Source organism: Cololabis saira, chromosome 1 (assembly GCF_033807715.1).
Source record: "Cololabis saira isolate AMF1-May2022 chromosome 1, fColSai1.1, whole genome shotgun sequence".
NCBI lineage: Eukaryota > Metazoa > Chordata > Actinopteri > Beloniformes > Belonidae > Cololabis > Cololabis saira.
In genome coordinates, this window is record NC_084587.1 from 5,336,574 (window position 1) to 5,360,028 (window position 23,455).

Here is a 23,455-nt window from a genome sequence, read left to right on the forward strand (position 1 = left end):
AGAGCCGTGTCGTCATCACGTTTCGGATTGACTGACAGGTCAGGCAGCCAATAGCGGGCCCGGAAACGCCCGCTCTTGTCCAATGATATTAGAGCAGCAGCCGCTGGGGGCGGGGCTTCAGACAATCCGCCGGCCGGCTAGAGTAACGTGTACTTGCAGCACGCCGAGGTAAAAACAAAACACAACTTTGTACTAGTTTTAACGTGTCACGGTGTGTTTAATAGGCACTATTATTCGGAATATGAGCGAAATACGTTATGGTTATAGCCGTGTGTGTGCATGTATTTGTTGTTTGGCGGTTTAAGTCACCTGAAAGAAGGAAAACAACAGAAATGCTAACGCTAGCCCGCTAGCTTTTACTGTTAAAGTTTGTTTTAAGCTTTTATAATGTGCAAAAACTGTCCTACAGTCCTATGTGCAAAACTGCAGCACTTTAATACTTAGCACTTTATTAATTTGCACTTTAGCACCCCAGCATTTTAATTTAAAATTTAAATCTAATTTTAATTTTAAGTGATCTGTTTTTTTTTAATTGGATCTGTTTTTATCTTGAAAAACATAAATTTAAAATATTAAAAAAATATTAAAAAATGCATGTGGGTCAATGACGAATAAGGATTTTCAACAGGTCAATTTTAGAATAATAATAAAAAGAATATCTATTGCAGTACTTCAAACATTAAGAATATTGTGTACACTTAAAATCAGAGGTGTCAAAAGTATTCACATTCATTACTCAGGTAGAAGTATAGATACTAGAGTTTAAAAATACTCCTGTAGAAGTTGAAGTATCAACTCAACTTTTTTACTCAAGTAAAAGTATAAAAGTACTGGTTTCAAAACTACTTAAAGTATAAAAGTAATGTAAGGGGGAAAAAAGCCATTAAGGACAAAAGCCATTGAAAATGAATGCATCTTAGTATAATGCAAATATATTAAAGAACCATATATGTGTACTATTGAGCATTAACATGTGTTTCAGAGAGCAGGAGATATGATGACTAGTTGCCTATAAGTATTGTAATGGTGCAAAAAGTGAAACTTCAGAGGCATGTTATCATTTATCCTAACCTTTATTGGAATGTACATCCAAGTTTAGTTGCAGGAATCTGAGGGAACGGATGTAAGAACAAAACTGGACAAGAACATCTGAAACAACCACAACCAAATTCACTCTATCCGGATGGAGCAATTTAACTGGATAGTTTTTATTAAAGGGTGAAATGAAATAGAGTAACGAGGCTGTTTTTAAAATGTAAAGAGTAAAAAGTACAGATAATTGCGTGAAAATGTAAGGAGTAAAAGTAAAAAGTCGCCTGAAAAATAATTACTCCAGTGAAGTATAGATAACCAAAATTTCTACTTAAGTAAGGTAACGAAGTATTTGTACTTTGTTACTTGACACCTCTGGAACTGTTTTTATCTTGGTGTTGAATGCATGTGGGTCAATGACGAATAAGGATTTTCAACAGGTCAATTTTAAAATAATTAAAAAAAAAAAAAGAATATCTATGACAGTAGTTCAAACATTAAGAATGTTGTGTACACAAAATCATAAACATTTTAAATTAAGTGATTTCAGAGTTTTTTGTCAAGATGAATTGGCACTAGCCTTAAAAAAAGTCATGTGGTGCAACCATGATTCATATTAAAATACATTAATTTCCTTAACATCTTGAAGTTTTCAGTGTTATACAAAAATTGTTGTTTTTTTAATGGTTGCGCCACATGATATTTCATAAAATGGACATCAGTCAAACTTTGTTTGTATATTATGATGGAAATATAAATACAAATGTGTTGCAATCTTACACACTACAAGACATTTCAGAAATCATGCCAGATAGAAGCAGAAGATTGATTTAAATACATTTAGAGTGATTTAAAAAAAAGTTTTCAAAACAAGAGTCATGGTCGGACGGTCGAACCACATGACATTTTGACGCTTAAAACAAAAACAAAATCCTAGATAACTAGTATTTTTTTGTAAAATTCAAGTGAGTCCATATGTGGGACATGTAGGTCATATATCTGGTATTTCTTTATCCATTTAACCCTTTTTTGAATTGAAAAAAAATCTGTTTTTCAGAAAATATAGGCGTCACGTCATTGACCCATGTATGAAAAACGCACTGATGCTGTAACACCTTAATTTTCTGCAAAGGATTAATAAAGTATCTTATCTTATTATTATTATTATTATTATTATTATTATTATTATTATTATTATTAAAGTTGACCCACGTGCCGATTATGCCTCTTTTGTCTTTTGTCTCAGACTTGATCTAGTTCGTCTGAAATGGGTCGCCGTAAGTCCAAGAGAAAGCCTCCCCCGAAGAAGAAGATGACGGGGGACCTGGACACGCAGTTCACCTGCCCCTTCTGCAACCACGAGAAGTCCTGTGACGTCAAAATGTACTTCCCTCTAACTGCTCACTAAAGTCCTCAAACTGCAGCTGGTTACGTTGGGGTCCGTGGACTTCGCGGCCATCCGTTTTTTGTTTTGAAAAGACAAAATAAAAATAGAGATACAATCCGTTTCCCATCTTTTGTTTTGATAATGGAAAACTGATCGTTATCCGTTATCCTATTTCATTGACGTGTTTGAAAATCGAAATTGGGAATTAAAACAGCGAGTGGAAAACTCTTTTCTCTATTTCCTATTTGTTTCCAACGGGGGGGGGGGGGGGGTTATGTTAGAGTTCAGTTTATGTTATTGATTGGACGCTGCTTTTTTTTGACGCTGCAGCTGAACGGACTGTCACAACATCATGACGGAGTGAAGACATATTACAGATTAAACTCATGTTTCACTCCCAGGTTTCATATTTGATTTATTTTCCGTTTCAACATTAAAAAAAAATCTAAAACTGTTAATTTTCAATCTGATCAACAAAAGAACCAGAAACAACTTTCTTCATTTATAACTGCGCATGTGCAATCCCCCCATTTGTCCAATCCTTGTTTTCAGTATCCTTGGAAACGAATAGGAAATGGAGAAAAGAGTTTTCCACTCGCTGTTTTAATTCCCAATTTGGATTTTCAAACACATCAATGAAATCGGATAACGGATAATGGATAACGATCCGTTTTCCGTTTTCCGTTTTCCATTTTTTATTATCAAAACAAAAGATGGGGAACAGATAATTTTGGATTATTTCTCTATTTTTATTTTGTAATTTCAAAACAAAAAACGGATGGCCGCGAAGTACACGGACCCGTTGGGTTTGTTTCCTGCATGTTGAAAACGTGTCATGCTTTCTGTGCCGACAGGGAAAGAAGCAGGAACACGGGGGTGATATCGTGCACCGTCTGCTTGGAGGAGTTTCAGACTCCCATCACCTGTATCCTTTTATTCCCCCCCAACATTTAATTCCCACACAACAATAACAATGGCACTTTTTCCACTAGTACTTACTCGGCTCTACCTGGCCTGTTTTTTTTCCCATTACAATTCACACCTGGAGCAGACGTAGGAGGTTTGAGTGAAGCTGCTGTGACGTATTTGATTGTGTGATCTAAACTAAGAAGACAACGACACTTATGGCGCTTTTATACTAGTACCTACTCAACTCTCAGTTTGGTTCTTTCCCACCAGGGGTCTAACGTAGAGTAGATACTTTTTCTGTATCTTTTCTGCCGAGGTTCTAAGCTGCTGAGTCGGCTGTATCTGACATCATCACACTACAGGCCAGTTGGCCCAGGGGGTTGGCCCAGAGGAAAAGCATTAATGCTTTACGACAGTTTTTGTGAGAATACTTTTGGCTCAAGGTTCCCCAGACAGTGCAAAAAGTGTCAATAGTACATAAAAGACCTGTAAGAGCAATTGAAATTGTTAAAAACGTACGCCCCTATGGCCAAAGGTCACGTCAGGAGCCAAAGAGATCAGCAAATCAAACCAGAAAAATGGCCAGAAATGGGACAAATGCCGGCAGGAGCGGACGCCAAAACAGCTTTTTAAACCACCAATCCACCAATTAATTAGCCTGCCTGAGTTTCACCTGCCCATATAACATTATGACCTTTAAAATATTCATATTTTAGATTCTAGGTCATCTTATTATACCCTTTCAAACACAATGACAACTAGCGAAACTTGATATCAAAAGCATCCATAGTGATTGTTGCTTGCCAAATTGCCGAGCGCATGTGCCCCCTGAAATGGGATGAATAAACTACAGTAACGCTGAAAGTCTGGCTCATATGGCACTTTTCCACTAGTACCTACTAGGAATGGGTGATATTTTACCGTTCACGATAAACTGTCAAAAAAATTCCCCACGGTAAGAATTTGTATCTCACGGTAAAAACGATAAATTCCTGTTGATGATGTTTTTGTGTAAAGATGATTTATGGTTCTGTGTTAAATCCACGCAGGAAGGAAGGAAGGAAGGAAGGAAGGAAGGAAGGAAGGAAGGAAGGAAGGAAGGAAGGAAGGAAGGAAGGAAGGAAGGAAGGAAGGAAGGAAGGAAGGAAGGAAGGAAGGAAGGAAGGAAGGAAGGAAGGAAGGAAGGAAGGAAGGAAGGAAGGAAGGAAGGAAGGAAGGAAGGAAGGAAGGAAGGAAGGAAGGAAGGAAGGAAGGAAGGAAGGAAGGAAGGAAGGAAGGAAGGAAGGAAGGAAGGAAGGAAGGAAGGAAGGAAGGAAGGAAGGAAGGAAGGAAGGAAGGAAGGAAGGAAGGAAGGAAGGAAGGAAGGAAGGAAGGAAGGAAGGAAGGAAGGAAGGAGAAAACAAGGAAAGGAGGAAGGAAGGGAGGAAAGGAGGAAGGAAGGGAGAAAACAAGGAAAGGAGGAAGGAAGGGAGGGAAGGGAAGAAGGAAGGAGAGAGCAGAAGGAAGGAAGGAGAAAACAAGGAAAGGAGGAAGGGAGAAAACAAGGAAAGGAGGAAGGAAGGGAGAAAAGGGGAAGGAAGGAAGGAAGGAAGGAAGGAAGGAAGGAAGGAAGGAAGGAAAAAATTCCCGTTGATGAAGTTTTTGTGTAACAAACATGGTGGATCTGAGAGCGAGATAGATTTATAGTTGAAAAGGTGGAGTTGAATTGGTATTTTTTTATCGTTATCGGGATAAATGCCAGAAATTATCGTGATACATTTTTTAGTCCATACCGCCCATCCCTAGTACCTACTCAGCCCGGCTCGGCTCGCCTCCACTCGGCTTGGTGCTTTCCCACTCGGGGTCTCATACGATATTTTTCCCCTAACTACTCTGCCGAGGTTCTAAGCGGCTGAGTCGGCTGTATCTGATCCGATTGGTCGGGGGGTTGGAGTCAGACGTCTGAGTCAGGATGTGACGTCAGAGAAAGAGCAACTCTGACGAAGGAGATGATAGATGTGCTGCTGGGTCTGTGGCTTGTGTTCCATATCAAGGTAAAAAATTAGAGTGAGAGAAGCTTCAAGCGACGACGCTTTTTAATTATTTTAGTTTGTCTCTGCGCTGCTGGAAAGTCAGCTGGAGCCGTGAGCAGCTATGAAGTGACAGAGCTCCTGGTAGATCTGGTCGTTCCTTATCTCCGTCTAGATCCCTTTTTAATTCTCTCCTCAGCACCAGGTTTATGAACATCTGACCCTCAGAGTTGGACCATGAAACAGACTTTTGCTGCGGTTGCCTGTTGAATAAAATGAACAAGAAGCTCCATCAGAGTGTTGCATTTAAAAATATGCATCTAATTCAATTCAGATTCGAGTCAAATAGTTAAAAAATCTTTTCACTCACAAAAAAAAGGGGCTAAAAAAATCACCACGCCTGGACAGGTGAAGGCAATCGGGTTGATGAGCTGTCCCTTATTTATTTTTCAAGGAGTTGGAAACCCTACACTGCAAAAACTCAAAATCTTATTAGGAATATTTGTCTTATTTCTAGTTAAAATGTCAAATTTTTAGTAAAAAAAATCTCATTACACTTAAAACAAAGAAATAACTTGTTATTTGACATTTTTCACCTGTTTCAAGTAAATTTTCACTTGAAATAAGTAGAAAAATCTTTTTTTTTTTATCTTCTCATTACAATCAAAAAATCTTGTTCCACTGGCAGATTTTTTCTACTTATTTCAAGTGAAAATCTACTTGAAACAGGTGAAAATTGTTGTTTTTTCCAGTGATGAGTCTTGTTTTAAGTGTAATGAGATTTTTTTGACCAAAAATGAGACATTTTAACTAGAAATAAAACATAAGCCGCCGTCAGAGTCTCTTTCTCTGATGTCACATCCTGACTCAGACGTCTGACTCCAACCCCCCGACCAATCGGTGGCCTGGAGTGTGATGATGTCAGATACAGCCGACTCAGCTGCTTAGAACCTCGGCAGAATAGTTACAGAAAAGTATCTACTCGGCACGTTAGACCCCTAGTGGAAAAGAACCAAACCGGGGCGAGCCGAGCTGACTAGGTACTAGTGGAAAGGTTCCATATGATCCAGATTTTCAGCATTACTGTAGTTTATTCATCCCATTTGTCCCATTTTTGGCCATTTTTGGCATTTTGCTGGTTTGATTTGCGGATTTTTGTGGCTGCGTTACAGCTCATGGCATGACCTTTGGCAATAGGGGCGTAAGTTTTTAACAATTTTAATTACTTTTACAGCTCTTTTATGTACTATTGACACTTTTTGCACCCTCTGGGGAACCGTGAGCCAAAATATATTCTCATATAATACTGTCATAAACCATTCATCTTTTTTCTGCAAACATTTCTTAAACCATTTTGCAAAAATATTCAATCATTTTCCGTATTTTAAGCCTTTGCCAGGTTGAATACATGGTTCCAGTTGTTTGATTTAAGAAAACAATAAGATATTCATATATAATGAGTCAGGGTTGTGTTTGCTGTTGATTTGATGTCAAAAAGTGTCAGAAACATTCAGATGAAGTATTTTTTGTGTCAGACTTCAGGTTTTGGACCCTCTGTTGAATGAAAGTGTGTTTCTGCTGTTAAAAAAAAACAAAAGTTTGCATCATGTCAGTGTGTGGTTTTGGTGAGAAATGTAATTATTCTGTGGACTCTAGTTGTTCACTTAAATTCAGTATTAAATGCGTATTAATCCCCAAAGGGAAAGGATATGAGTATGAAGGGTTTCATGTCGACGTCTGTGTTGCTGCAGATCTGAAGACGAGTTTCTGTGGCCACGTGGATGCCCACGATTGTCCGTCATGGTTTTCATCTCTCACATTTTTTAACGTTTAAGCCAGAATAGAAAGAATTCTCATCATGAATTTCTTCCACGTCTTTTTTTACTTCAGCGGTCAAACCAACCTGACCCGTGTTTGAGTTTCTGGTCGAAGAAACACAATTCAAAAAGGAATGTTCAGATGTAAAAATGCTTTCTAAGCCCCTGAAAGTCTACAAAGATCGGTGCAGGAAAACATAACCTGGTGCACCAGAACCACCTGAAAGATCGAGCCGTTCTTTGTCGGGTTAAATGGTTTTCTGCAGCTCTGCTCGTCTCTGGAGGAGGAAGCAGGAAGATGAACGTAGGACCAGAATCTGATTGGGTTAAAATTACATTTTTTTTGTTCCGATTATATGGGGTCCAGAATTCCTCGGTCATTCATAAATTTCATTTAACAGAGAAAACAGGAAGTTGAGTAATTTCTACCATGTTGTCAGACTTCAGCAGGGGTCGGCAACCCAACATGTTGAAAGAGCCATATTGGACAAAAAACACCCAAAACAAATATGTCTGGAGCCGCAAAAAATGAAAAGTCTTGTATTAGAATGAAGGCAAAAGGCGAAATGTTGAGAAGAAAGTCAAAATTTAGAGAAAAAGGTTGAAATGTCGAGAAAGAAGTTGAAATGTTGAGGAAAAAAAGTCGAAATGTAGAGAAAAAAGTTGAAATGTAGAGATTAATGTTGAAGTACAATCTCGAGAAAAAAGTCGAAATGTCGAGAAAAAAGTCGAAATGTCGAGAAAAAAGTCGAAATGTCGAGAAAAAAGTCAAAATGTCGAGAAAAAAGTCAAAATGTCGAGAAAAAAGTCAAAATGTCGAGAAAAAAGTCAAAATTCCGAGAAAAAAGTCAAAATTTCGAGAAAAAAGTCAAAATTTCGAGAAAAAAGTCAAAATTTCGAGAAAAAAGTCAAAATTTCGAGAAAAAAGTTGAAATGTAGAGATTAATGTTGAAGTACAATCTCGAGAAAAAAGTCGAAATGTCGAGAAAAAAGTCGAAATGTCGAGAAAAAAGTCGAAATGTCGAGAAAAAAGTCGAAATGTCGAGAAAAAAGTCAAAATGTCGAGAAAAAAGTCAAAATGTCGAGAAAAAAGTCAAAATGTCGAGAAAAAAGTCAAAATGTCGAGAAAAAAGTCAAAATGTCGAGAAAAAAGTCAAAATTTCGAGAAAAAAGTCAAAATTTCGAGAAAAAAGTTGAAATGTAGAGATTAATGTTGAAGTACAATCTCGAGAAAAAAGTCGAAATGTCGAGAAAAAAGTCGAAATTTCGAGAAAAAAATTGAAATGTTGAGAAAAAAAGTTGAAATGTAGAGATTAATGTTGAAGTACAATCTCGAGAAAAAAGTCAAAATGTTGAGAAAAAAGTCAAAATTTCGAGAAAAAAGTCGAAATGTTGAGAAAAAAGTCAAAATGTTGAGAAAAAGGTCGAAATGTCGAGAAAAAGGTTGAAATGTCGAGGAAAAAAGGAAGAAAAAAAAGGTCAAACTTTTTTGAAAAAGCTCCAGGAGCCACTAGGGCGGCGCTAAAGAGCCGCATGCGGCTCTAGAGCCGCGGGTTGCCGAGCCCTGGACTAAAGTGATAAAATGTTGGTTTCACTCGTGACTGGCGGACAATAAATGAACAACTTCCCTCCACCGGTGCAGGGTGGAGTTAGTGGAGGCGTCGCCCGCACTGCATGATGGGTTTTTTTCTTATTGACCATCTGCTCGGGGGAACTTTGACTTCCTTTCACTGGAAAACAAATGTATTCTAACCAAATAATTGATCACGTCTCCTCCGACCGGCGCTGGAGGGGGAGCAGGACCCCGGCAAATGTTAATCGCATTATCTCCCTGTGATAGATAACACGGATCCAGAATATGACCCGCTGTTTGCTCTGCAGCCCCTTCCCCTCCCCGTGTTTTCATTTCATCCTGTGTCAACGTGAACTCTCATTCTTCCAACGCACGAGCGTTATTTCCTTTAATCCCTGGCTCTCCAGATCTGTCGGAGCCGGTGGACGTGTACAGCGACTGGATAGACGCCTGCGAGACGGCCAACCAGTAGCCGGCGCTGCAGCCGGCTGCATCTCAGGGAGGCGGAGCGGACGAGCGGACGAGCGTTGTTGCTGGCGGGTCGATGCCACGTGGATCAAGCCGGGTCACGGAGCATAATTGAAACATTCAATTATGTTTCTTCACAGGTTTTATGGTCGCTTGAGATTTACGGCCCCGTAAAGAAAACAGCAGCTTCGCTTATGAGTCCTCGGCAAACGTATTCCTGTCAGTTTTTTCCTCTTACTGTGTAAGGTTTCAGCCCACAACTTTCTATTTGACTTCAAGAGATGGATTATGTAATTTGTTCTTTTCAGGGCACCCTGATTTATCACACGCATCCAGCAGGACTCTTGTTTCTAGATGTCTGTATGAGTCATAGGTCATTCACTTTAAGATGTTTGTGCTTAATAGTTTTAGTTTTAATGGATATTAAAAAGTCTTAAAAGCGACTCTTAGTTTTTAGGCGAGACCCCTGGGGCCAGATGAATAAATAACGCATTCTTTCTACCAGCAAGTCACGACTCATTCCCTTATTTTAGCCTTAAATGTATAAAGACACTCCCTTATTTACCAGTTATCACGGAAAAGGAGCTTCTTTTCTTTGTCTTCTGGAATGATGTGGACAAAAACGTTAGTTCTGAATTTGAAACCGTCAAATCTTTAAGTTCAGTGATGAGGAATGAGAAGATGAAATGATAGAGCTTTAAATTTAACTAGATAACAGGTTCAGCGGCATCGAAGTTATAAAAGTAGCACCACAATCCTGATATTCTGCTAATTACGGACATTGGAGAACGCGTATTCTGCGTATTTATTAACCCTGGTTAGCGTTTAAGTCGGTGGGGAAACGTGTGAGAAAGGCTTACACCTTGAATAAAACCAAGGCACAATAACGCATTCTTTCTACCAGCAAATCACGACTCATTCCCTTATTTTAGCCCTAAATGTAAAGAGACACTCCCTTATTTACCAGTTATCACGGAAAAGGAGCTTCTTTTCTTTTCTTTGTCCGTCTTCTGGAATGATGTGGACAAAATAATTTGAAACCGACAAATCTTTAAGTTCAGTGAAGATGAAATGATGGAGCTTTAAATTTAACATCGGAGTTATAAAAGTAGGACCACAATCCTGATATTCTGCTAATTACGGACATTAGAGAACGGAGGCGTGGCTGGTGTTTACGAGGCGGACACTCCACCTAGGAACAGCACGCCATCGTCTGCATATTTATCAACCCTGGTTAGCGTAAAGTCGGGGGGGAAAGGTGTGAGAAAGGCTTTCACCTTGAATAAAACCAAGGCACAATAACGCATTTCTTTCTACCAGCAAATCACGACTCATTCCCTTATTTTAGCCCTAAATGTAAAGAGACACTCCCTTATTTACCAGTTATCACGGAAAAGGAGCTTCTTTTCTTTTCTTTGTCTTCTGGAATGATGTGGACAAAAATGTCAGTTCTGAATTTGAAACCGTCAAATCTTTAAGTTCAGTGATGAGGAATGAGAAGATGAAATGATAGAGCTTTAAATTTAACATCGGAGTTATAAAAGTAGGATCACAATCCTGATATTCTGTTAATTACGGACATTGGAGAACGCAGACGGAGGCGTGGCTGGCGTTTACGAGGCGGATTCTCGCCGTCGTCTCCACCTAGGAACAGCACGCCATCGTCTGCATATTTATCAACCCTGGTTAGCGTTAAGTCGGGGGGGAAAGGTGTGTGTGGCAGGGTGGAGGAGCTGCAGCCACTCAGGCTGACGGGACACAGGTGTGGCCCGTCAGCCTCTCCACCCTGCCACAGTGTGAGAAACGCTTGCGCCTTGAATAAAACCAAGGCACAATAACGCGTTCTTTCTACCAGCAAATCACGACTCATTCCCTTATTTTAGCCCTAAATGTAGAGAGACACTCCCTTATTTACCAGTTATCACCGAAAAGGAGCTTCTTTTCTTTTCTTTGTCCGTCTTCTGGAATGATGTGGAAAAAAATGTTAGTTCTGAATTTGAAACCGTCAAATCTTTAAGTTCAGTGATGAGGAATGAAAAGATGAAATGATAGAGCTTTAAATTTAACACCGGAGTTATAAAAGTAGGACCACAATCCTGATATTCTGCTAATTACAGACATTGGAGAACGCAGACGGAGGTGTGGCTGGCGCCGTCTCCACCTAGGAACAGCACGCCATCGTCTGCATATTTAATAACCCTGGTTAGCGTTTAAGTCGGGGGGAAAGGTGTGAGAAAGGCTTTCACCTTGAATAAAACCAAGGCACAATAACGCATTCTTTCTACCAGCAAATCACGACTCATTCCCTTATTTTAGCCCTAAATGTAGAGAGACACTTCCTTATTTACCAGTTATCACGGAAAAGGAGCTTCTTTCCTTTGTCCGTTTTCCGGAATGATGTGGACAAAAACGTTAGTTCTGAATTTGAAACTGTCAAATCTTTAAGTTCAGTGATGAGGAATGAGAAGATGAAATGATAGAGCTTTAAATTTAACATCGGAGTTATAAAAGTAGGACCACAATCCTGATATTCTGCTAATTACGGACATTGGAGAACGCAGAAGTGGTTGGCGTTTACAAGGCGGGCGCCTCGTAGGAACAGCACGCCATCGTCTGCATATTTATTAACCCTGGTTAGCGTTTAAGTCGGTGGGGAAAGGTGTGAGAAAGGACTTTCACCTTGAATAAAACCAAGGCACAATAACGCATTCTTTCTACCAGCAAATCACGACTCATTCCCTTATTTTAGCCCTAAATGAAAGACACTCCCTTATTTACCAGTTATCACGGAAAAGAAGCTTCTTTTCTTTCTCCGTCTTCCGGAATGATGTGGACAAAAACGTTAGTTCTGAATTTGAAACTGTCAAATCTTTAAGTTCAGTGATGAGGAATGAAAAGATGAAATGATAGAGCTTTAAATTTAACATCGGAGTTATAAAAGTAGGACCACAATCCTGATATTCTGCTAATTACGGACATTGGAGAACGCAGACGGAGGTGTGGCTGGCGCTGTCTCCACCTAGGAACAGCACGCCATCGTCTGCATATTTATCAACCCTGGTTAGCGTTAAGTCGGTAGGGAAAGGTGTGAGAAAGGACTCGTGTGTGCAGGTAGTTTATGCATCTGGCCCCGGACAAAGAGCCCGACCATCCTGGGGTTTAATTAGTCGCCCGGAGAAACCAGAGCTGGACGTTGACGCGGTTCCTGTCGGAACTCTGACTTTAGTTTCCTCATCTCTTAGAAATAAATACTGGGATGGATCCGAGTCTTTCCTGTTCACTTCCACCTCTCCTTATCCTCCCAAAGACTCGCGTGTCGGGGCCTCGCTCCGTCACGTGGAAAGATTTCCGCCTCGCTGCTACGGTTATTGATTCTCTCCCTCAGCCGATCGTGTGTATCCTCCCCGAGAAACAAAAGCAAGACTTCTCCAAGTGGAATAAATGATCTCTGATGAGCGCGTGTTTGGAGAAGCGTGTGTTTTTGTTCAGCTAAAGGGAAACCTGTGTTTTTTCTGCCGTTAAAAAACCTGCCAGCTGGAAATCAATCAGTCTCGTTTTATTCCAACCTGATTACTGCAACGAGCTGATTGTGTTTTACTTTAATTCTCTGATGGAGACTGATGAGCAACGCCGTCCTTCAGCAGCTGCTCGTTGGTCGATGTTTTAAAGACGCCACGAGCAGATCCTTCAAACATCGAGCTGCTGAAACAAACCCTCGTTTTTTTTAGTAAATATTGGATTTGTCAAATTGACGCTCGACCGCAAATTGAATAAGAGCGGCGGCGCTAATGTGCAGCCCTGGCAGCAGGACGGCGACGCCAGAGTGGCTCTTCAGATCAACGACTTCCTCCCGGTTATTTGATGGAGACGCCAGCGACGCCGCGGCTCGTCCATGCAGAAGAACCGCCGTACGGCTGAATTACGCTCTTACTTCAGCTCTCTTCATCAGATTTGTCTTTTCTTTTAATAAACTGTGTTTTAGAATCCTCCAAAGTGCTCTCATCCAGTTCTTCATTTGTACACAATCTGATTTATTTTTGTTCCGATTATATCGGGTCCAGAATTCCTCGGGTCTTTCATAAATTTAATTTAAAAAAAGGAAACAGGAAGTTGAGTAATTTCTACCACGATGTCAGACTGGTGTGACTAAAGCAGCGGTCGGCAACCCAAAATGTTGAAAGAGCCATATTGGACAAAAAATAAATGTCTGGAGCCGCAAAAAATTAAAAGTCTTGTATTAGAATGAAGGCAAAAGGCGAAATGTCGAGGAAAAAGTCGAAATGTCGAGGAAAAAGTCAATGTCAAAAAAAGTCAAAATTTCGAGAAAAAAAGTCAAAATTTCGAGGAAAAAAGTCAAAATTTCGAGGAAAAAAAGTCAAAATTTCGAGGAAAAAAAGTCAAAATTTCGAGGAAAAAAAGTCAAAATTTCGAGGAAAAAAAGTCAAAATTTCGAGGAAAAAAAGTCAAAATTTCGAGGAAAAAAAGTCAAAATTTCGAGGAAAAAAAGTCAAAATGTCGAGAAAAAAAGTCAAAATGTCGAGAAAAAAGGTCAAAGTCGAGAAAAAGGTCGAAATGTCAAGGAAAAAGTCGAAATGTAGAGAAAAAAGTAGAAATGTCGAGATTAGGGCCGCTCGGTGGCGCAGTGGGTTAAGCAGCGGCTCATATACTGAGGCTACAGTCCTCCTCCTGAGCGGTCGCGGGTTCGAATCCAGCCCGCGCACCTTTGCTGCGTGTCTTCCCCGTTCTCTCTCTCTACCCCTTTCCAGTCTGCATCTCCAATAAAGGGCCACTAGAGCCCAAAAAAATCTTTAAAAAAAAAAAAAAAAAAAAAAGAAATGTCAAGATTAAAAAGGAAAGAAAAAAGGTCAAAAAAAGGTGTTTTCTGCCGTTAAAAAACCTGCCAGCTGGAAATCAATCAGTGTCGTTTTATTCCAACCTGATTACAGCGACGAGCTGATTGTGTTTTACTTTAATTCTCTGATGGAGACTGATGAGCAGCGCCGTCCTTCAGCAGCTGCTTGTTGGTCGATGTTTTAAAGACGCCACGAGCAGATCCTTCAAACATCGAGCTGCTGAAACAAACCCTCGTTTTTTTTAGTAAATATTGGATTTGTCAAATTGACGCTCGACCGCAAATTGAATAAGAGCGGCGGCGCTAATGTGCAGCCCTGGCAGCAGGACGGGACGCCAGAGTGGCTCTTCAGATCAACGACTTCCTCCCGGTTATTTGATGGAGACGCCAGCGACGCCGCGGCTCCTCCATGCAGAAGAACCGCCGTACGGCTGAATTACGCTCTTACTTCAGCTCTCTTCATCAGATTTGTCTTTTCTTTTAATAAACTGTGTGTTTTAGAATCCTCCAAAGTGCTCTCATCCAGTTCTTCATTTGTACACAATCTGATTTATTTCTACTGGTTTCCACCTTTCAGAAATAGAAATAAGGGACGCCGCGATTTCAGCAGCGCAGGAGCCAAAAAAAGCCCCAAAACTTCTAAACTACATAGAAATGTGTTTGTTTTATATGAAAAACAAAATGCTTTGATTTAAAGTTTAAAGTTCTTTAATAGCAGTGAACTTGCATGACTGTACAGACAACCATATAGCAACTGATATAGCCTCCTATGATGTAGAATATAGCTACAGGGGAAGAATGGTGTAAAGACTTATTTCAATAATTCAACTAGAATCTGGTGTAAAAGTTAATTTATTTCAATAATTCAACTAGAACATGGTGTAAAAGTTAATTTATTTCAATAATTCAACTAGAATATGGTGTAAAAGTTAATTTATTTCAATAATTCAACTAGAATATGGTGTAAAAGTTAATTTATTTCAATAATTCAACTAGAATATGGTATAAAAGTTAATTTATTTCAATAATTCAACTAGAATATGGTATAAAAGTTAATTTATTTCAATAATTCAACTTAAAAGGTGAAACTAATATATTACCTAGTCTTATTACATACAAAGCAAGATATGTTAAACCTTTATTTGGCATAATTTTGATGATGGAATTGTTTATTGATTTCATAAAATATTGTCTAATTTATTTTTTATTTGGGGTTTTCATAAACTGAGCCATAATAACCAAAATCATAACAAATAAAGGCTTGAAATATCTCACTTTGAATGTAGTGGGAAATAATATATTTGTTTCACCTTTAGTTAAATTTACTACGAATGACGTTTTGCAATATATTCAAATTTTCCGGCCTTCACCTGTAGATTATGACATCAATAAATAATGTATGTATGTGTTTTATTTTGTTCATTATTGTTAAATTTAGTGTAGATGTGTGTGTGACAGACGCGTTAATGGAAATACGGGACAAATCGCGTATTAGTTCAATACGGGACGCAACATTTCTTTCTCAAATTAAGGACAATTGCGTATTTTACGGGACGGGTGGCGACGCTAGCTGGGCCACGCGGCGAGGCTAAAGACGTAGGTGATGAACCGACGTCCCGATGAACAGGTTCATCCTCGGGGATGACGGGATTAGAAACGGTGTTTAGTTGTTAAAAGAAAAGAAAGGTGATTTAAGCAAATACGACATTCCAGCCGCTAGGAATGGGCGATATTTTACCGTTTTTGTGTAAAGCTGATTTATGGTTCTGCTTTAAATTGCCGCACAACGTACGTGAAGGAAGGAAGGGAGGAAGGAAGGAAGGAAGGAAGGAAGGAAGGAAGGAAGGAAGGAAATGAGCCAGAAAGGAAGGAAGAAAGAAAGAAAGAAAGAAAGAAAGAAAGAAAAAGAAATAAATTAGCCTGAAAGAAAGAAAGAAAGAAAGAAATGAGCCTGAAAGAAAGAAAGAAATGAGCCTGAAAGAAAGAAAGAAAGAAAGAAAGAAAAAGAAAGAAATGAGCCTGAAAGAAAGAAAGAAAGAAAGAAAGAAAGAAAGAAAGAAAGAAAGAAAAAGAGCCTGAAAGAAAGAAATATATAAGAAAGAAAGAGAATCTCCTGGTAAAAACGATAAATTCCCGTTGACGTTTTTGTGTAAAGCCGGATTTATGGTTCTGCGTTAAATCGACGCTCAACGTACGTGTGAGAGAGAAAGAAAGAAAGCGTTTTTGTGTAACAAACATGGCGGATCTGAGTCATTCCAATTTTGCAGTACAGGTGTTACTAATTTAATTGGTTTTTATTAATTCAATTTAATTGGTGTAGTTTAGTAGTATTTAGTATCTTTTAGAGCAGTGATTTGGCTCCAAAGACTGAATGTGGTGATAGATTTATAGTTACAAAGGTATCGGGATAAATGCCAGAAATTATCGGGATACATTTTTCAGTCCATACCGCCCATCCCTACCATCCGCGTGCGTTTGAATTAACGCCCGAAACTGTTGTTATAGTCGACATAATGGACTTTGGTGGTGCTTTTATGATGAAATTATGGGAGTGGACTTCCAATTCAACTGGGCTATTAAAAAAAACATGCTTTTTGTTTACTAGGAGGCCATAATGGACCCCGTCCCCCCCCCGTAGCCAGCCCATGCGTGCACGGAGAACCCCCACAACACATTATAGTAATTAGTGCAATTAAAGCCCAGAAAGTGCTGAAGGCGGTCCCTCTCCGCGGCGTGGGGGCCGAGGGGGGGCCCGGCTGCCCCGGCTGCCCGGGCCCTCCAAACCGGGGGGAGTGTCCGTGTTGTGTGATGATGGACGCCAGCTGGGGAGGTATTGACGTCGCCGTACGGCACACGCCGGAGGATGATTACAATGGCGGATGATTATCACTTAAACCCCCCCCCCACACACCCAACCAACCCTCCCTCCCCCGCGCCTTCTTCTTTCTCCTCTCCCATTCAGCACGCGAGGTCAAGTGTCCCTCCGTCTCCGTTGTCAAGGCTGCCAATCACCCACACAGCGAGCGCGAGGCAACTGTTGCCAGGGAAACAGAGCGATTTTGGTTGCTAGGCACCTGGAGCTGTGCTCACAATAGTCATTTTGTTGCTCGGAAGCGCACACACGCTCGTATAAATACACACATAAACCACAAAAACAAAAAAACAAAAAAACCCTGGCTTTCGCCTCCCGATCAACAAGTTCACGGAAACGACGGAGTGGAAATTCATATGAATCACAATCCAACGCTGTCACAGATCTGCTTACACAGGGGGTCGGAAATCACGGAGGTGGGAAACGACACGGGGGGCAATCTGTCTTCGGGGGTAACTAGATGCTAATGTATTGCTGAATTTGCAAAAGAGATGTGGATTTTCTAATTTATAATACTTAGCAATAATGCTAATGTACCAAAAATGTAACTCAGGATGTTTTATTTTCCGGCACCTCTGCGGCCTGATTAATCAGCCCGCTCCCACGTCCAAGAATTCCTCAGACCCTCACCTCCACTTGATCAATAAAAGACATAAACATCCATCATTCTGACCAAAAAATAGTCCCCAGTAAAAGCAGTCAATCCCTTACTTCCCCTCCGGCTCACGGACCCGCTGAACCCGCCACGTTTGCTGCAAAGGTGCATTCAAATGTTCCCGACCTCTCCGTTTGTCTGCTGTCGTGAAATCCATCAAAACTCCATTTCCCCTACTGGCATGTAGATTATGTGAAGTGTAGTTTAGTGTGTGTGTGTGTGTGTGTGTGTGTGTGTGTGTGTGTGTGTGTGTGTGTGTGTGTGTGTGTGTGTGTGTGTGTGTGTGTGTGTGTGTGTGTGTGTGTGTGTGTGTGTGTGTGTGTGTGTGTGTGTGAATCTTACGGTGTATCAGGGCCATGCAAGAGAAAAAAAATTTGAGAGTGGAAGATTTTTTTTTATTGTGCACTTTGAGAAAAAAATCTAAATGTCGAGATTAATGTTGAAATACAATTTCAAGAAAAAAGTCGAAACTTCGTGAATAATGTCGAAATTTCGCCTTTTTTCTCCACATTTCAACTTTATTCACGAAATTTTGACTTTTTTCTCGAAATTGTACTTCAACATTAATTTCGACATTTCGACTTTTTTCTCGACATTTCGATTTTCTTCTCAAAAATGTCGACTTTTTCTCAACATTTCGACTTTATTCACGAAATTTTGACTTTTTTCTCGACATTTCGACTATTTGCTCGAAATTATACTTCAACATTAATCTCGACTTTTCAACTTTTTTCTCAACATTTCGACTTTTCTCCAAGTGCATAATGAAAAAAAAATCTTCCTCCTCTAAAATATTATTTTTATTTTTCTCCTGCCTGGCCCTACTACTCTTCCGTAGAATCTTGATAGGCAGTCAGCTGAGTCAAATGTCAGCCATGGAAGCGAGTCTCCACATGTCCTCGTTGCGTTACTCTTTCCCGCTGCCGCCACGGCCGTAAACATCTTTTTTCTTCACGCGTATAAGCGATGGGAATCGCTAACGGAGACGTACGAGAACTTTGTGGCTCCCGGTGTTAGGATTTCATGAAATTGTCAAAAACTCAAATAATTTATAACACCGGTGGGCTCTCTTCAGATTCAAAGTAACCTCGTATTGATTAAGACACGGAGCCAAACCCCTGGTGTTAAGGGTAGACAAAGATTAGATTAGAGGTTAAATACAATACCATTGTTGAAAAGGAGACGGTGGGGAAAGCAGACGCTTAGCTTTGGGCGGTCTCATCTCTGATCTGGGCTTGACACCCCAGGGAAAGGAAATGAAGAGTTGGAAGTGACACGTTAAGGTGTCTTCCCCGTAGCTAGGCTCCACCAATGAAATTAATTTGCAAAGAACACCCTCCCTTTTAGTATAAAAAGGAACTGGATCGATGACCAGGTGTGCATTTCTCTCTTACCCACCGTGGTCTGAGACAAAACGGAAAACCTTGTACTTGACCCATTAAAAGTTTGTATTAACCTGTGATTCTATTCCACTAGTTTTTCTTTTGGTTCACCAGACAAACGAACACGAATCCTTCACCGGGATGACGGCAAAACCGCGCCATCGCAGTCATTTCCTTCGACAAAACCTACACCCCAAACCTCTCTGGCGCCGTCAAGATTTCCATCACAAGATACAATCGAATTGTGCAATCAAAAAATGTGGGAATTAAAGTGTGGAGACTTTTTTCCTGAACTAATGCCGTAGGGTTGAGCTCTTTGGCGGCTGACGACACCAACTCCTCTGCTCCACAGGTGTGTGGGGGTTTCCACGGTCGATTTGATTGGGGGCTCCTCGCTATCGCCCTGATCGCATTCCTGCCTGAGAACCAAAATGAAATAAAAAAACGCCTTCTGGCTGCTTAATTAAAAGCCTCTAAGTGTTTCTCTCCTCGCCACCTCCTCAGAATCGACTCTGACTCGCCGCCAGCGTGGGTTTACGGAGTACCGGTCCGTCCGGGGTTTGCCGATGCTGAAGCTTCCACTCGACTACGCGTATTCTCAAGCAATAACATCCACATCTGTATTATCAACCCAAGAATACCCGTGGTCGAGACCGGAGCAACCGGACGCCCACCTCCTTCCACCTCGTCCGCTCTGCTCTTCCCTCCAGCTCCCGCTCCGACTGAGTGAGGTGGCAGCGTGGAAGGAGGAGGAGGTCTGCGTGGAGACACATCTTTAAGGAACAGCACCTAGGAGAGACAGGAGACAAAGAGATCATATTCATCCTTGGATGGCAACGGCGGCTTGTAACGCGTATTTCACGCCATGCAGTCACAACTTGAGCTCCCCGTCGGACTAATAACTTGATTGCGAGCTCGGTTTAATAGCCGCACACGAATGCGTCCCCCCCCCCCCACCCCAACTCGCGAGCAATCGAGCGCGGCGATGCATCGCCTCCTGATCTGCAGCGAGTAAACACGTCTCGCTTGCCAGCAAGAGAGAGTCCCTCCGCTCCCGTTTAGCCGGCGCTCCGGGGAGAAAAAGGCGCTCGCCAATTATCAAATAGGTGTCAGTGTGCGTTACTCCACTCGGAGGACAGATGTTGCACCTATTGTCTGCCGTCATTCCCACCGTCCGTCCGTACGTCCGTCCTTCTGTCCCAACTGTTGTGGTACTCCACGTTCCCTCCCAGGGAGAATAGAGCCAGACTCTTTCCCCCATCCACACTTGCCAATTAGCAACGTAGCGGCTGTCAGCTGAGGAGGAGAGAAGGATGGAGGGAGTGGGTCATTAGAAATAATAGATCCTCCCAGAAACTCCCTACAAACAAGACTTGACTGTCTCCCTCATCTTCTTCTTCTCTTTTTTCCTCTTAACCTTTCCTCTCTAATCATCGTGATCCCCCCCCAACGCCTGCCCTGTGTTTGGCCTTTAATTCCCCATCTGCCCTCGTTCCCCCGTTCCTCACATCCTCACATCCGCTTGTTTATCCATTCAGACGCAAACGGTGCATGAGCCATACATCACTGTCCGCTGCTGCCGGCTAATCAAAGCTGCACGCCGTTGAAACCGCCGTGAAACCCGTTCATCTCCCGTCTGAACCCGGAGATCTCCACGTCTCTCCCTCATTACCCACACTGCTCTAGTCTCGTCTCCTCGTCTCCCTCCTCCAACATCCCAACGAGGACGATGATGACGACGACCAACCGATTGGACACGTCTCCCGTTTCTCACCGCGAGCTGTGAAGAGATGCACCGAGGTGTCAGAGATCCACCCTGCTTACCCCCCCCTAATTGCCGCCCAGGACCGGTCTGAGCGCGCTCAGTGGCCCCCAGAGTGTCTCCCTGGGAATATCAACACACGTTCAACAGTGTTTCTCTTTCTCGATTGAGTACACGGAAGCTGTGAGAGCACGAGACTCGCATGGGTGTGCCCGCAGCCGCAGTTCAGAGCATATGGTCGCGCAAAACCCTGTCCTCCTCACCAGCGAGGCCCTTGCCTAACGCACATTTACGATGAATAACGGCCGTCGCCGGCTGGTAGGGAACTTTATGTGATGATGAAAGACATCTGGTTTGCATTTATAAGGAGATCCTGTTTCCTGGAGTGACTTGATTGAAAGTGAGCTGGCTCCAGCCGGAGGGCCTAATGAAAGAAAATCGGTCTGCGTCTCGTATTTACGTCTGACACAAACAGACTTATCAATCCTTTAATGCACCTGGCATTTGGGATATACGGGACGCAGATTTACAAGTGGCTGAGCCCGAGGCAGCGGCGAGGCGAGGCGGGCGGCGGGCTTGCTGCATGCACATTATTGCTTAATTGTTTGGAACTAAAGGCCCTTTTATGAGGATGTTTATGCTCATGCCTGCAACCGCAAATCTTCCCGTTCATTTCTGCCATGCTGTGGACTGTAATAGTCACTAAAAAGACAGAAAAAAACCCCCACGAATGTCTCAATTAAGCCAGTGTGCAGAACGGAACTGGCCTTTTGCAAAAGTTTGTGTTGCCGAACTTGACGGGGGACGCCTGGGTCTCCTCCGGTCGGCCCCGGCCGGCCCCGTTTGGTCCCCGTTTGGCCCCGGACAAGCCCACACTGTACAGTTGCAGATAGCCGGCACCTGTCCCCTACGTGACGGGCTTGGTTATCAAGCCGGCTTTGTTTGTAAATACATCCGCTCCCACTGACAAGGAGCACCCAGTTCAGGGGCTGCACGCGTGGCTCGGTCTCCTTAACCCTTCGCAGGGAACGTGAGAGACGGAGGCTCGGCCATCCTTTCTTTTTCATCCCAGAGAAAAGAAAGAAAGGGGGCTACAAAGGAAGAGCACACGCTGGCATGATGCTGCTGCTGCTGCTGCTGCTGCAGCGGGGAGGCAGGGAGGCGCGGAGCCGCCTGCAGGTGACGGACACTCGGCAGGGAGGCTGCCGGCTCCAACCTGCTCGGTTATCACATCACGAAGCGCGAGCCGTTTAAAGAAGAAGAAAAAGAAAAGACCCCGCCTCTCCTGAATCCACAAGTCCCTGTTCTCTCCCACTTCCAGGAATCATCAACAAAGAGTCCGTCTGCAATTGTTGCACCAGAGCAAAGTGCCGGGACCCGGATCTGCTGCGACCGGCTCTTTTATCGCACATGACAAGGTGGGGAAAAAAAGGCTTTTACTCACGTTTCTGCGCCGCGTCCACGCGCCACGTATTGTATCCACGCTGAAGTGAGAATAGCTGATGCCGTGCAGGGAAACGCCCCCCCCTCCTCTCCTCTCCTCTCCTCTCTCCTCTACCTCCTTCCCTGCCATTTCTTTCTCCGCTGCGCGCTTCTCGTGCCGCTGCTGGGGAATCACATAACCACTCCTTGTTTCCTCCCTTTCCTCCGGAGGGAGGGATGGAGGGATGGAGGGATGGAGGATGCAGCCTCTGCAGCAGCAGCAGCATCCTCTGGCCGTGCAGCTCCTCTGCAACCTCTCACCTCTCCTCCTCTCCTCCCCCTCTCATCGCCTCCTCCTCCTCCCTCTCCTCCAACCCCGTGATGGTGGGGGGGGGTCCGGGGTCCCAACCCCCCCCCCATCACGGGCATGCAAAGTTTCCTCGTCTTCTTCAGCCGTGCTGCAAGTTAAAACGCCGTGAAACGCTGCAGCAACAGCTGAAAACCAAACCTGCAGGTTATTGTTGTCTCAGGAAACACCAGCGTAAACACAAGTGTTTACTTTCCACTACTGAGACACGAGCAGATGATTATTGGCCTTTTACCTAATTCTCCTGGTCCTTCTTTCCTCCTGCTCTCTCCTTCCTTCCTTCCTTCCTTCCTTCCTTCCTTCCTTCCTTCCTTCCTTCCTTCCTTCCTTCCTTCCTTCCTTCCTTCCTTCCTTCCTTCCTTCCTTCCTCCCTTCCTTCCTTCCTTCCTTCCTTCCTTCCTTCTTTCCTTGTTTCCTTCTTTTCTCCCTTCCTCTTTTCTTCCTTCTTTCTTTCCTTCTTTTCATTCTTCCTTCCTTCCTTATTTTCTCCCTTCCTTCCTTCTTTCCTTGTTTCCTTCTTTCTCCCTTCCTCTTTTCTTCCTTCTTTCCTTCCGTCCTTCCTTCCTTCCTTCCTTCCTTCCTTCCTTCCTTCCTTCCTCCTGCTCTCTCATTCCTTCTTCCCTTCCTCTTTTCTCACTTCCTACCTTCTTTCCTTGTTTTCTCCCTTCCTTCCTTCTTTTCTCCCTTCCTTCCTTCCTTCTTTCCTTGTTTCCTTCCTTCTCCCTTCCTCTTTTCTTCCTTGTTTCCTTCCCTCTTCCCTTCCTCTTTTTTCCCCTCCTACCTTCTTTCCTGGTTTTCTCCCTTCCTTCCTTCCTTCCTTCCTTCCTTCCTTCCTTCCTTCCTTCCTTCCTTCCTTCCTTCCTTCCTTCCTTCCTTCCTTCTTTACTTGTTTCCTTCCTTGTTTCCTTGTTTCCTACCTTCTCCCTTCCTCTTTTCTTCCTTGTTTCC

General features: G+C 42.5%; 2 protein-coding genes across 2 annotated transcripts in view; one reads left to right on the plus strand and one right to left on the minus strand.

Moving 5' to 3' along the window:
• pld6 (phospholipase D family, member 6) overlaps nucleotides 1-22,221 on the minus strand; it is a 44,720-nt gene extending 22,499 nt beyond the window's left edge. The window contains exons 1-2 of the mRNA XM_061731456.1: nucleotides 22,163-22,221; nucleotides 19,631-19,745 (exon numbers count right to left, since the gene is read on the minus strand). The gene's annotated coding sequence lies outside the window, so the exon portion shown is untranslated. The remainder of the gene's footprint in view (nucleotides 1-19,630; nucleotides 19,746-22,162) is intronic.
• Nucleotides 63-12,652, plus strand: elof1 (elongation factor 1). The gene is made up of 4 exons (XM_061731635.1): nucleotides 63-168; nucleotides 2,279-2,415; nucleotides 3,274-3,344; nucleotides 9,135-12,652. The coding sequence occupies exons 2-4, from the start codon at nucleotides 2,300-2,302 to the stop codon at nucleotides 9,197-9,199; spliced, it is 252 nt and encodes an 83-aa protein (XP_061587619.1). The 5' UTR covers nucleotides 63-168; nucleotides 2,279-2,299; the 3' UTR covers nucleotides 9,200-12,652.
• Nucleotides 22,222-23,455: the final 1,234 nt, after the last annotated feature.

Bases quoted from the DNA above. Each gene is read 5' to 3' on its own strand.
- elof1 (XM_061731635.1), top strand. From the start codon at position 2,300: ATGGGTCGCCGTAAGTCCAAGAGAAAGCCTCCCCCGAAGAAGAAGATG. The intron at 2,416-3,273 runs GTACTTCCCTCT...CTGTGCCGACAG, and splicing joins AAGTCCTGTGACGTCAAAAT to GGAAAGAAGCAGGAACACGG. The intron at 3,345-9,134 runs GTATCCTTTTAT...CTGGCTCTCCAG, and splicing joins GTTTCAGACTCCCATCACCT to ATCTGTCGGAGCCGGTGGAC.